Source organism: Berghia stephanieae, chromosome 1, assembly GCF_034508935.2.
Source record: "Berghia stephanieae isolate SIO BIC M18660-M18661 chromosome 1, UCSD_Bste_1.3, whole genome shotgun sequence".
NCBI classification, from domain to species: domain Eukaryota; kingdom Metazoa; phylum Mollusca; class Gastropoda; order Nudibranchia; family Aeolidiidae; genus Berghia; species Berghia stephanieae.
Window position 1 is genome coordinate 82,892,330 of NC_088360.1, and position 12,296 is coordinate 82,904,625.

The 12,296-nt window shown below is 33.8% G+C and overlaps 2 protein-coding genes across 2 annotated transcripts in view; one reads left to right on the forward strand and one right to left on the reverse strand.

Moving 5' to 3' along the window:
• The window catches only part of LOC144959195 (general transcription and DNA repair factor IIH helicase subunit XPD-like), a 47,091-nt gene that overhangs the window by 22,012 nt on the left and 12,783 nt on the right, over window positions 1-12,296 (forward strand). The window lies entirely within an intron of this gene.
• LOC144959187 (uncharacterized) lies at window positions 2,123-9,861 on the reverse strand. Its single transcript, XM_078891733.1, has 2 exons — window positions 7,198-9,861; window positions 2,123-4,309 (listed from the first exon to the last, which is right to left on the reverse strand). The coding sequence occupies exons 1-2, from the start codon at window positions 9,682-9,684 to the stop codon at window positions 4,133-4,135; spliced, it is 2,664 nt and encodes an 887-aa protein (XP_078747859.1). The 5' UTR covers window positions 9,685-9,861; the 3' UTR covers window positions 2,123-4,132.

Consider the following 12,296-nt stretch of genomic DNA (forward strand, 5'->3'; position numbering starts at 1 on the left):
ATGTATCAGTAACAGAGCGATGATTTTCAATGAAAAAAAATATCATCTCTTAAAACACAAAGCTTTACATTTGATTGTTTCCTTCCCAGTCAAGAACTCTGGCCTGGGTTTGGACAAAATCAAGTAATCTCATTCCAAGACATAGAAAGCAACTCAGAAAACAGATATAGGGGTATAGAGGGCACAGTAAGTGGCCTCCCTGCCCACTATGGGAGGTCAGGAACCCCACCTAGAGCTGAAAGTGTATGTTGAGGGAGAGGAGATGGGAGCGAGTTTAGTTTTAAGGGTCACAGGCACTCAAATAAGAGTAAGATAGAGGGAGTAACAGTAACAGTTCCAAAGATAGGTCCCAGTAGTAGTCTACACTGTGCATTGCCCAATGCCATCTTAAGCCTTTCCCAGACGCCAGGAGGCCCACAGTTTGTTCCTAAATCCCCACTTTCAGAGATTTGAAAAAAATACACCCACCCGTTGATAGATTCTATTAACAACCAAAAATAATATCAGATTATCTCGTGACAGAGAATGCCAGCTATTGTCTAGTCAAAAGATATTGATCTTTAAATAGAAAAAAAAACAAAAAAACAAACAAACTTGCAAAGAGGGGCATTGAATAGCAAGTGGCAGTAAGATAATTGAGCATTACAGATTATACCATTATAATCATGATTAATCCCTTTCCATTTTGCAACATTCTCATAATGGAAGTATGAGAGGGTTTTTCTGATAGCAAAAAGAAATGTGTGATCTTCGTAGTAATAATTTCATATCTATAAGTTACTATTTGCTGCCTTAACTGATTTGTCAGGGTAAAGCAGATGTTGAAAAGTGAAATTAAATTTAAAATAGTAAAAAATGCAAAATACAATTCATTAAGCTAAATTTTAGGAATATGGAGAACTATGACCAGTCATCTCAAAATGGTATTATGTCGGGATGAACATGATGCTTTAAATTGGAGTTGAAGGTTAACTTATAAAACTTGAATTTCTTTAACTTCAAAATACAATCCAATTCTGATCGTTTTGACTTTATAGATAGAATGCGCTTGGCCAAGGAGTTCACAACATTGCCATCCGGAAGTATAACGAACCAACACACAAACTCTGTGTAACCATGAACTCTTATAGTCTGGTTAATACAGTTTAGTGAGAACAACTCACAAACGCGGATGGCAAAAAGAATAACAAAGGCCTGAGTGACGTCATCTGCATACTATCTATAGTCATTCCAAAATAATAACGTTCAGAGGTGGCGGATTACAAATTTATAGATAAAACAGGGACGGCATTTAAACTGAATGATTAAATAAAAAAAGAGAATCAATTTAATGCAAACGAGCAGGATATGCGGTTTTCTGATTTGTGAACGAAGAGAGTGACTGTATTATGTTTTGTTTGCTTGGTATTTAAAGAAACTCGTTAAACACAGTTTACTCCTCTTATATATATATATTTTTTTTTTTACATGAAGGGTAGTATTGGGTAGTCTAGAGAGCTCAGTTGGTAGGGGATTCGTCTAACAAAGCAAATGAATTATATAACGGGACCATTAGACCTGGTGTAAAATATTTTGTGATAGACAAAGGTCCTATTCATCAAATAGTTCCAAACAAAAATTATTGTCTATTGCTTACCGATGCTACAGAAACTGGGATAAACTCTTGCTTCATATTTCTAATGGCTCTCTGAGATTTCTTTTTCATATTGTTGACTCTATATTAACATTTTAGCATTTAATTCATCCTGGCATAAAACCAGTTAGAGCCGGTTGGTTATATTTTTGGAGGATAATAATAGCCTGAAATTTAGCAGCTTTTTCTTTCTTCCAAATCATGCCCTTATCCTTGTGAAATTTTTAGGTATTAAAAGTCATTCATTTCGAGTCAATTAAGATGAGGAAACTATCAAAAAGGTTTGAAAGAGGCTCAAAGTTGACAATCAAAATATGAAAATAGTTATAACTACATTAAATGTTCAACATTGACAGAATGTTCCTAATTTCAATCAAGAGCAGTGTTTGATTAGGAATGTAAAATATCAGGCTATGTTTTATCCATTTATTAGTTTCATCTCTTTACGCAAACAAAAAATAATAATTAAAAAATGAGAGGGTAACTCAGTTTGAGGGTATACTACTTTTAATGTGTATGAAATCGAATCAGCATTTTACCTGCCAAATTCATTAAAAGCAGGTCAAAGAGAAAGTAAGTTTTAAGTGCAGAGGAATCATTACTCGATTCTTTTGTATTGGCATTTGGTTTCTTGTCTTAGAAAACATGGATTGTAAAAGGAAATATAAACAGTCAGATTGTGAAGTGCAAAAATGTAAAAAAAAGTTTTCTTGAAAGACATAATAGTACCAACAAAATTGTTTACATCACACACTCTTTGGCAAATATAAACGGTCTAAAATAAATAAAATAATAAAGAAAAATAAGAAAATGAAAAGAAAAAGATAACGAAAAGCATTTTGTAATTGATAATCAGAGGACCAAAGAGAAATGAATAATAAAAATATCACTTCTAAAAGATATATTGCACATACTATCTCAAATTCCATTTCTCTGGAACAATTTAACAATAAAAACAAAAATGCAAATATGAATGATCAAAATCAAAGGGATTGAATGTATATGAGTTATGAAATCTGATGGTCCCTCCTAACAAGTAACATGTAAATGGATGAAATAAGAATGACATTTGAATTCGAGTATTTAGAAATGGCTGCCTAAGATTTTGGCGAAATATGTTTTTTGATTGAATTAAGAAATAACAATGATTCAATGCCCTGGCGTCAAATCCTGTGAACAATAACAAAGAAGCATTTTTGAGAGGGAGAAAAAAAAAAAACAAAAACAAAGAAAAAAACCTTACACTAGTGGTTCCATCAACATAAAGTTTAAGTTTTTAAAAAAATCACTTTGTCATGTAAGTCAACTTTAAACATTAATGACACGTTTTCCTGAGATGAAAAAGCATTCCGATTTTTGCATTTCTCATGCAAACATGAACTTAAAGTATTCACCAGTGTTTTACAAATTTTATTATAAAGATGTTGAAAAATTATTAAGTAAAATGTTGATCCAAGTGCATTTCCCTCGTTATGAAAATCTTTGAAATAGACAATTTGAAATGTATTTTTAAAGAGGTGTGTCAAATCAAGTTATTCTTTCTGTAGAACCAAAAAAAAAAAAAAAAAAAAAGAAAAGAAAAATTGTTCAGCAACAGAATTTCGACCCTCATTTTATATTTTGGCAAAAATGGAGCTCATAGTAACAAAGAATCTAACAAAAGAAGGCATTCTTTCTAAAACTATCTTTCACACAATAATGATTTCTTTTGCTTTTCAAAAAATATATATCATATTTTTAACCTTTTGAATCACTTTTGCATGATAATGAAAACTAAAGAGTGAATTTTACCTTTAAGTTAGAAGAATCTTAAACCAAAATTATTAGAGATATATTTTTGAAAAAAAAAGTTCCAAAAAGAAAATGACTGACAACTGAAAAACAAATCTGGCAGTATTAGTATTAATCATTTGTTACCCATATCAGACACACAATCTATTGATGAAAAGTCCATTGTCATTAATCAAATGGATCTTAATTTGTGTTAAATTAAGCATTAGAAAAATATCCATAAATCAATTTAATTGTTCAATTCATTTGACCATGATGGTATTTATCCTATCACTGAATAAACACCGGTACTATGCTTTTATGCAACTCTATCCCTTAAAATTGAATGACATATCGTCAGCTATAGTTTGCAATTTGTACTAAAGCAATTCAAACACCTCAATATATCTTTCAAACAAATTAAAATGCGAAGTAATGATGTTTGAATAAGACTGTATCAGACCTCTCTGAAAAGAATACTCTGAGGTTTTAATGTAAAAAACTAACAGGTGTTATTTAGCTTTAGATACTGTCATGTTGGAATGGGCTTAATAGCAATTTACAAACTAGTCTTTCACAATCACAATGCATCTTGATAACAATTAGAATTCTGTTGCCTTAAAGATAAAAAGAAATAATAGTTTAATGTTTAGAAATACCAAAATATGATTTTTCCAACCAACGTTAAAAAAAAAATATTAAAGAAATGGGTATGCACATAAGTTCACCTTATGTTTGGATGATACCAGACAGCTGCTGAATGATATGCGAGTTGTCTAAAGAGTCAGACCGAGAATGTTTAAGATCTTGGAAGAGCTTCTTCAGCTTTTCTTTCATAGCTCGCTTCTGGACTTTGGGTTTGGTGTTGTTGGTACGGTTCCTTTTATTAGCAAACCACGATTTTACCTGATGAATAAAAACATAACAATTGTCACCAACCACAGAATATGAAAAAAAAAAAAAAAAAAGAATATTATAAAACTTCATACAGACAAAACAACAATGTGTGGTTTTCCTTTTTACTAAATTACAAAACATATAAGCTTTAAAGATATTGCTTTGTTATGATAGTCAACAGGAACATAATGTCTTTGCCTGCGATCATGATCGAGCAATATTTTTTAAAATGTTATCGGTCATACTGGTTTATATTATTCAAACCTTTGACTTATATTATTTGTTTCTGTATTCATATATTTGATTGACAAGAAAGGCAGATTTGATGTATAACAATTTTATGAACTTTATGTTAATGTTGTTGTTTTTAGTTGATTTTTTAAAAAAGGACAAAATACCAGAAATGGAATGTTAATTGTTTAAGGGTTTTGAGATTGAAACCTTTCATCTTTGGTATTTCTTTCTGTTTTAATCTCTATTATCTGGCTTTTTACAGTCCACAGCTTCTAGCAGCTTTAATAATATTATAGTGACAATAACTGTAACCAAATCTTTACTCCCAGTTTGGAAGGGGGGAAATATGTTTTTAATCATTTGATCACGATTAAAAAAAAATGAAATACAGTAAAAATTGAGTTGAAATTCATTAAACTGGGGTCATTTATCTTTTTGTTCATAAAATATATTGGTTTATGCGGTGTAAAGTGACTAAAAGCCTTTTAAGGAATTTAAGGGGTTTTGCTAAAATACGAACAATCACATTGCCTATCACTATGGGGTTATCTCCGTTATGTCATAAGTTTCAAGGATTGGTGTTTGCCTTGTCTGTTTTAGGCAATACTAGGTACAGTCCACTCTGGATAATCGCAACTCGCTTAATCACAACTTTTGGTTAATCACAACATTTCCCAAGAAACGGAATTAATTCTGTATAAAAGTCATAATTGCAACTAGCTTCTATTAATCGCAAAAAAAATTTCGACCTCAAAAAATGGCAAATTCCAGAAATCAAACAAAGGCTCATGATTAAATTTTATCATCAGTGAAATCATGACAGGTTAAATGACAGAGTAGGCAGGGTTTAATGCTACAGTAGTGTGTCACCATCCTGTTAGAGACAAAAGAGGGCGGGGCTTTGCAGTATGGGGTTATGAGGTCATCTGTGACCGTAAGATAGACGAGGGGGCTGGGCATAACCTTGACTAGCATTCTATCCAAAGGGCAGCAAGCAATTGCTATTGTTTGTTTCATGCTATAGAAACCGGAATAAACTTTGGTCCATGGCCCAAATGGTTCTGAATGGACTACTTATAATATCCATCTAAATAATCATACAGGGAAGAATTTCCCTCGTTTTAGTGATAACAACATGGTACATTGAAAACAATTCAAATTGTAATTCTTTTTAATGATACGAAAGGGAAAAAATACAAATTGGAATTAATTTTAATCAAATATAAAAAAATAAATTATTTCAATTTATCTGAATTTTTATTGCCAATACAAACATGAAATTTGCAGTTTTAGAAATAAATTTTCTTTGAAAAACATCGTTTGAGTTGAAACATTTCAACTTTTAAAGAAAAATTAAAAACAAGACCACCAGTGCAGGATATATTCAACGACCACAACATCAAAATGATTAGTTGTTTGCTTTGAATTTCAAATTGCGTACAACATAATATGATTCCATGTCTAATTCAAGTCTGCATAAGTTTGGCTCATATCAATAATCAGTGTATTTCAAGAACAAATGTGCATATTTACTTATCAACCCATTACCCCACATGCAATTTCAATTTATACTTTTAAATTTCATAACTATGAATCATAATGAATGTAATTTAATTGGAACAGTTCTCATAGTATTGGAATATCACGAAAAATAGCTGTTATGTAATTCTGACCGTCTGTTTGCAAGTTGCATTATACATGAATGCAGAAGGTTATAAAATATTTATGATTTAAAAGATAAACTAATACATGAGGGTCCTAATAGCTCAATTGGTTTTAAGCACCTGGTACACACACAAACAAAGAGGCTGGTTTTGAATTTGTGTAGAGTCAGCCTTTTTCTTCTAAACCCTTTCTTCGTATGGCAGCGATTGGGTGGATGGCTCTCTATAGATCTGTCAGAAAGTATTTTGCGAAAGATTTGCTGTTGTATTCAAAGTTAGCAAGAAATTCTGAAATTCCATTTAGCATTAGAGTAACTGGTACAAAACTCCAGCTCCACGTGTGGCAGTTTAAAGGTTCAAAAGAAGATGTCTTGAAGGGAATGGCACCAAAAGGGAAGAAAAAAAAAGAAGCGAATTCCCCCCCCCCCCCCCCCCCATTCGAAAATTCATTGTGATGAGAATAACATCTATTAGTTAGAACCCAATGCCTAACAAAGGTAAAATGCCAGCGATATACAATCACCTTTACCATCTATACATATATCATATGTAACACCACACAATCACCCCCTCCTCCTCTTCTCTCATATCCAACACAAAATTTTAATAACCCCCCCCCCCCCCCCCCCACCCCCCAAAAAAACAAAATTAAAAAAAAAAAAAACCTCAAGCTTTTGTATAGCGCAATAAATAAACGTGCTCTAAGTGCTTTACAAAGGGCCCACGACTAACATGTAGAACGAGACACGACTCCTGTTGGGTGATATTATGATGTTTCCGGACAGAGACAACTCGTATTAACGGCCAGGTACTCAATTTTACACCTGAATACTGTGACCGAATGTGAGTAAAGAGCCTTTTCCAAGGATTCAACAATGCGCCAAGCAAGGCTTGAACACAAGACATTCTGATCTGAAAGCGAGTGTCAAAGCACAAGACCACATAACTGCACAACACACTTTGATAATAAATGATAAAACTGAAAATCAAGTACTTTACCTGAGTGACTGTGATTCCCCCATCTCTAGCCATTTTCATCTTGTCCTCTTTAGTTGGATATGGATTGTCAAGGTGGTCCTCATACCACTGGGACATAATACGAATTGCTGTTTGTCTCAGAGGCTCATTATGTCGCAGTCTGCGAGATTCGTTCCGAAAATCAGTGTCTTCCTGTTTCATGAAGTTGGCATATGTTTCTAATTGTTGATTATTGTAATTTGGAGTATTCTCAGTCTTCTTGTTGTAGGCGCTTTTGGATGTTGAAGTTGAGATTTTATCCGATTGAATTTGGTTTTTACTTGATGTCCTGTAATCAGGAAATTCAAACATTTCATTGGTATCAAACTTTGATGTTGAAGGTATAGTAAATCCAGAGCGAGAATTATGCATGTCAGCCATTGATGGATAATAACGTTTGATTTTCTGGCCTCGATCGTAGTTGAGTAGGTTTTGTTCAATTTTTTCCTGAGATAACTTGTATGGCGTCACTGATAGCATTGTTGGCGAGTATAAGTGAAGTGGCTCTGAACGAGAATTGTCATTTATGAAAGGATAAGTGCATCTTTGGTTATCTGTAACAATATTGTGGTTGGGTGGAAGAGGTGTATTTGAAACAGAAGGAGGTGGAGTGAAGTCTGATGGACTCATTGCTGTCATGACTGATGAGTTGTCACTGTAGCATGAACTGGACATGACAGATATAGTTGATAAATTGTCACATGCTGAAAAATCTGCTGAATCTTCAAAAAAGATAGGAACATCGTCAGTTTCATCAGCATCCTCTGTTGCTTCACTGTCAATTTCTGCCTGGTTTGATTTAATATTCATCTCAGGATCGTGATATAACTCTGGCATAACAGCATCATTTCCCCACTCATCTTTTCCTTGGTGACATTGTGATTCCATATTATGAACAGATGAAAAGGTATTTAGATTTACTTCATAAAATGCAGAGCCACTCCATGAATTCCAATCAGAATAGTTTGATGCAGATGAAGATAAACAACGTGGATTGATTTCTGTATTATGCTGCATATTGTTGAAAGGATATTGTGGACGGTAGTTGGACATGTAAGGTGGATGAAAAAAGGGACTAGAAGATGCACGGTCTTGGACAGAAGAATATGGAGAACATTTATTGGAACCAATGGTGGCACTTACCCTACTTTTATAGCAATAAGGCTGAATGTTTTCCTGAGAACCATATATTGACGATGTATCACCTTTTGTCTCCATGGCAACAAAATTGCTAATAATTTTACTTTCCAAATTATACTGATTAGCTCTTTGAGCTTGTTGATGGTCATAAAAATCTTGAGATTCTGCATTGTTATGCTGGTGTGATGAAAGTGGGGTGTCAAAAGGTAAATTGTCATTGATAGTATAATCAAAAAATTGATTATTATTGTCTGTATCTAGACTTGAATTATGTGTGGAAAATTTAGTGAACGCAGACTGAGGAGGATCGGTCTTATCTTCTTCGTGATATGTCTTTGAGTATAACTCTGGCAAGTAAAAATCTGGTTCAGTCCCTTGATTTTCATTAGAATGAAAAGAGACATTTAAATCACTCGAATGAAAACTTACATCTGTTGAGTATATTTCTTTAGATAAGATTGATTCATCACACATCGATTCATCATGAAAAACTATTCCCTTATGTTGCAAACAGTTCTCTCGTTTGATTTCGGCATCTGATTGCAATATTTTCATTTGTGGAGTAGATTTTCTATTATTTACATCATATGTCATATTTTCCTTCATCTCCAATTCAGGAGATGTGCCTCTCTCTTTGTTTGTTTTTTCTGTCTTTCTTCTGATAATCTGATCATGACATTTTGTATCACATTCTTTTGAATTGACCAAAAAATTATTTTCACTATTTGCATCTTCTTCATCTCTGTTACTCGGTTTATTTAGGAAATCGGACTGAGTCTCATCCCTTGATAAATTTACAAATATCAGTTCTTTTGAAGGGCTTTTAATTTCTTCTTTTCTTGTTTCACTATCACTCTCACTCTTTTTTTTCATTTGACAAGTGTCTAAATCAATTATCAAAAATTCATCTTTATTTTCTTCGTCTTTTGTTAACTTCGGCGTAACAGACTTTATAGGAGAATCTTTCGATTTGTTAAAGATATCACAGATGGCTAATGTTGGAGAATAATCGTCGTCATAGTTACTCATATTATGCATTGTAACAATACTGCCAAGCAAATTACCTTCATCGTTTTTCTCCCCTGAACACGAATTATTAGATGCACAGGTATTGTCATTTGTGGGGAAAAATATGGCTTGTCTATTTTCCTTTTCTTCTGCAGAATCCGAATCCTTTCTTTCTTTTATCGACGAAACCATTTCAGTTTCAGTCTCCGAATTAGGACTTTTCTGTTCATCTTGAATTTTATTTCCATCATTGTCTGATAAGGTTGGACTCGGTTCTTCATTCATATCATCGTCTTCTTGGTTGCTAGTATGTTCGTCCATTTTAGTCCTACGATTCTGTAGTATTTTTCCAAGGCTACTATTGCCTCCACATAGACACGAGAAATTTAAATTTCGGGAATGCTTCTTGTGTTTTCCCCTCAAAGATGTTCTTCTTTCTAAAGAAACGAAAAGCCAGCAGTCGACGTATTTTTCACCGATTCAGAAATTTGCGTGCCGTTTCTTTTTGCACACAGCCTGTAACAGTGTCACTGATTGGCTATTTGGCGCCGTCCATTTCCATTCAAGGCAGTAATTGGATCACATTTTTAGCTAAAAAGTAACATGACTGTTCACGTGATTTTCATCAGTCGTTCCACGGTCATATCAATTTTTTCTTATTTTAATTTTCTTTATTCTCTCGATGATAAATTTATAGTGTAATTTTTACTCATCGGAATTATATTGCCTCACAATTATAAAAAGTCATTTTACCATTCTATCCAGGAAATGTCCAGTTTACTTCATAGATGATCCCTTACTTGAAAGAGAGAGAGAGAGAGAGAGAGAGAGAGAGAGAGAGAGAGAGAGAGAGAGAGAGAGAGAGAGAGAGAGAGAGAGATTATGTTGTCAACTACCTTCCTCATCTATGTGATATTTCATTTTAAAATAATATGTAGGAAAAGCAGGCATCGCTTATGAGACGTTACAGTCACCCATAAATTTATATGTCAAAATACCTAAAATTGACCACGGAGAATTCGGACATTCAAACATGCCATGTGGGGAAGACGATGTGATTTTGAATCTCGTTCCGGCCAGTATCTTCTTCTTCTTCTTCTTCTTCTTCTTCTTCTTCTTCTTCTTCTTCTTCTTCTTCCTTTCTTCTTCTTTCTTCTTCTTCTTCTTCTTCTTCTTCTTCTTCTTTCTTCTTCTTTCTTCTTTTCTTCTTCTTCCTTTCTTCTTCTTCTTCTTCTTCTTCTTCTTCTCTTCTTCTTTCTTCCTTCTTCTTCCTTCTCTTCTTCTTCTTCTTCTTCTTCTTCTTCTTCTTCTTCTTCTTCTTCTTCTTCTTCTTCTCTTCTTCTTCTCTTCTTCTTCTTCTCTTCTCTTCTTCTTCTTCTTCTTCTTCTTCTCTCTTCTTCTTCTTCTTCTTCTTCTTCTTCTTCTTCTTCTTCTTCTTCTTTCTTCTTCTTCTTCTCTTCTTTCTTCTTCTTCTTCTTCTTCTTCTTCTTCTTCTTCTTCTTCTTCTTCTCTTCTTCTTCTTCTTCTTCTTCTTCTTCTTCTTCTTCTCTTCTTCTTCTTCTTCTTCTTCTTCTTCTTCTCTTCTTCTTCTTCTTCTTCTTCTCCTTCTTCTTCTTCTTCTTCTTCTTCTTTCTTCTTCTTCTTCTTCTTCTTCTTCTTCTTCTTCTTCTTCTTCTTCTTCTTCTTCTCTCTCTTCTTCTTTCTTCTTCTTCTTCTTCTCTTCTTCTTCTTCTTCTTCTTCTTCTTTCTTCTTCTTCTTCTTCTCTTCTTCTTCTTCTTCTTCTTCTTCTTCTTCTTTCTTCTTCTTTCTTCTTCTTCTTCTTCTTCTTCTTCTTCTTCTTCTTCTCTCTTCTTCTCTTCTTCTTCTTCTCTTCTTCTTTCTTCTCTTCTTCTTCTTCTTCTTCTTCTTTCTTCTTCTTCTTCTTCTTCTTCTCTTCTCTCTTTCTTCTTCTTCTTCTTCTTCTTCTTCTTCTTCTTCTTCTTCTTCTTTCTTCTTCTTCTTCTTCTTCTTCTTCTTCTTCTTCTCTTCTTCTTCTTTCTTCTTCTTTCTTCTTCTTCTTCTTCTTCTTCTTCTTCTTCCTTCTTCTTCTTCTTTCTTCCTTCTCTTCTTCTTCTTCTTCTTCTTCTTCTTCTTCTTCTTCTTCTTCTTCTTCTTCTTCTTCTTCTTCTTCTCTTCTTCTTCTTCTTCTTTCTTCTTCTTCTTCTTCTTCTTCTCTTCTTCTTCTTCTTCTCTTCTTCTTTCTTCTTCTTCTTCTTCTTCTTCTTCTTCTTCTTCTTCTTCTTCTTCTCCTTCTTCTTCTCTCTCTTCGCGCTGTTCTCTGTATTTCCCAATGTTTTATTTACTTTCTCTATCTGTCTATATATCTATCTATGTGTGTATGTATGTGTGTGTGTGTGCGTGTGTGTGTGTATGTGTGAAAGAGATGGGGGAAAAAAAAAAGGGGGGGGGGGGTTGGGGGGGGTGGGGGGGGGGGGAACTGTTTAATTTTTAGATGCTTTGTTAGATTTGTGGGCTGCAGATTAGGAGAAGGACACAAATTTCAAATATTATTTTTTTTTGGAATAAATAGACCGGGTGTTGTACGAAAAAAAAAAAAAAAAAGAAAAAAAGAATGCTGCATGGCATACACGCACATCTCTTTCGGTCATCATGACTCCCCACGTCTTGTCGTGTCAATAAAATCACTGATAGGAAATAAAGAGGAGGGGCATAACTTTTTTTTCGCGGCGCACTTCAGTTGTGCGTGGCAGTTTATTATTTTCAGCTAACCTGCGAGAATAGAAAGAAAGAAAAAGAAAAACAAAAACAAAAAACAAACGATTCCTTCAATTGGTGATCTTGAGAATTTTATGAATGAAATGCCATTTATTGACCTTGCAACGATTGCCACCCCAACCGTGAGAATCGTGACTACGGTATCTTATTCTTTCAT

What these genes read in the sequence shown, in the direction of transcription:
- LOC144959187 (XM_078891733.1), bottom strand. Translation starts at nt 9,684, where the DNA reads ATGGACGAACATACTAGCAACCAAGAAGACGATGATATGAATGAAGAA. An exon ending in GGGGAATCACAGTCACTCAG is followed by an intron (nt 4,310 to 7,197) that starts GTAAAGTACTTG and finishes TTTATTCATCAG; the next exon opens with GTAAAATCGTGGTTTGCTAA.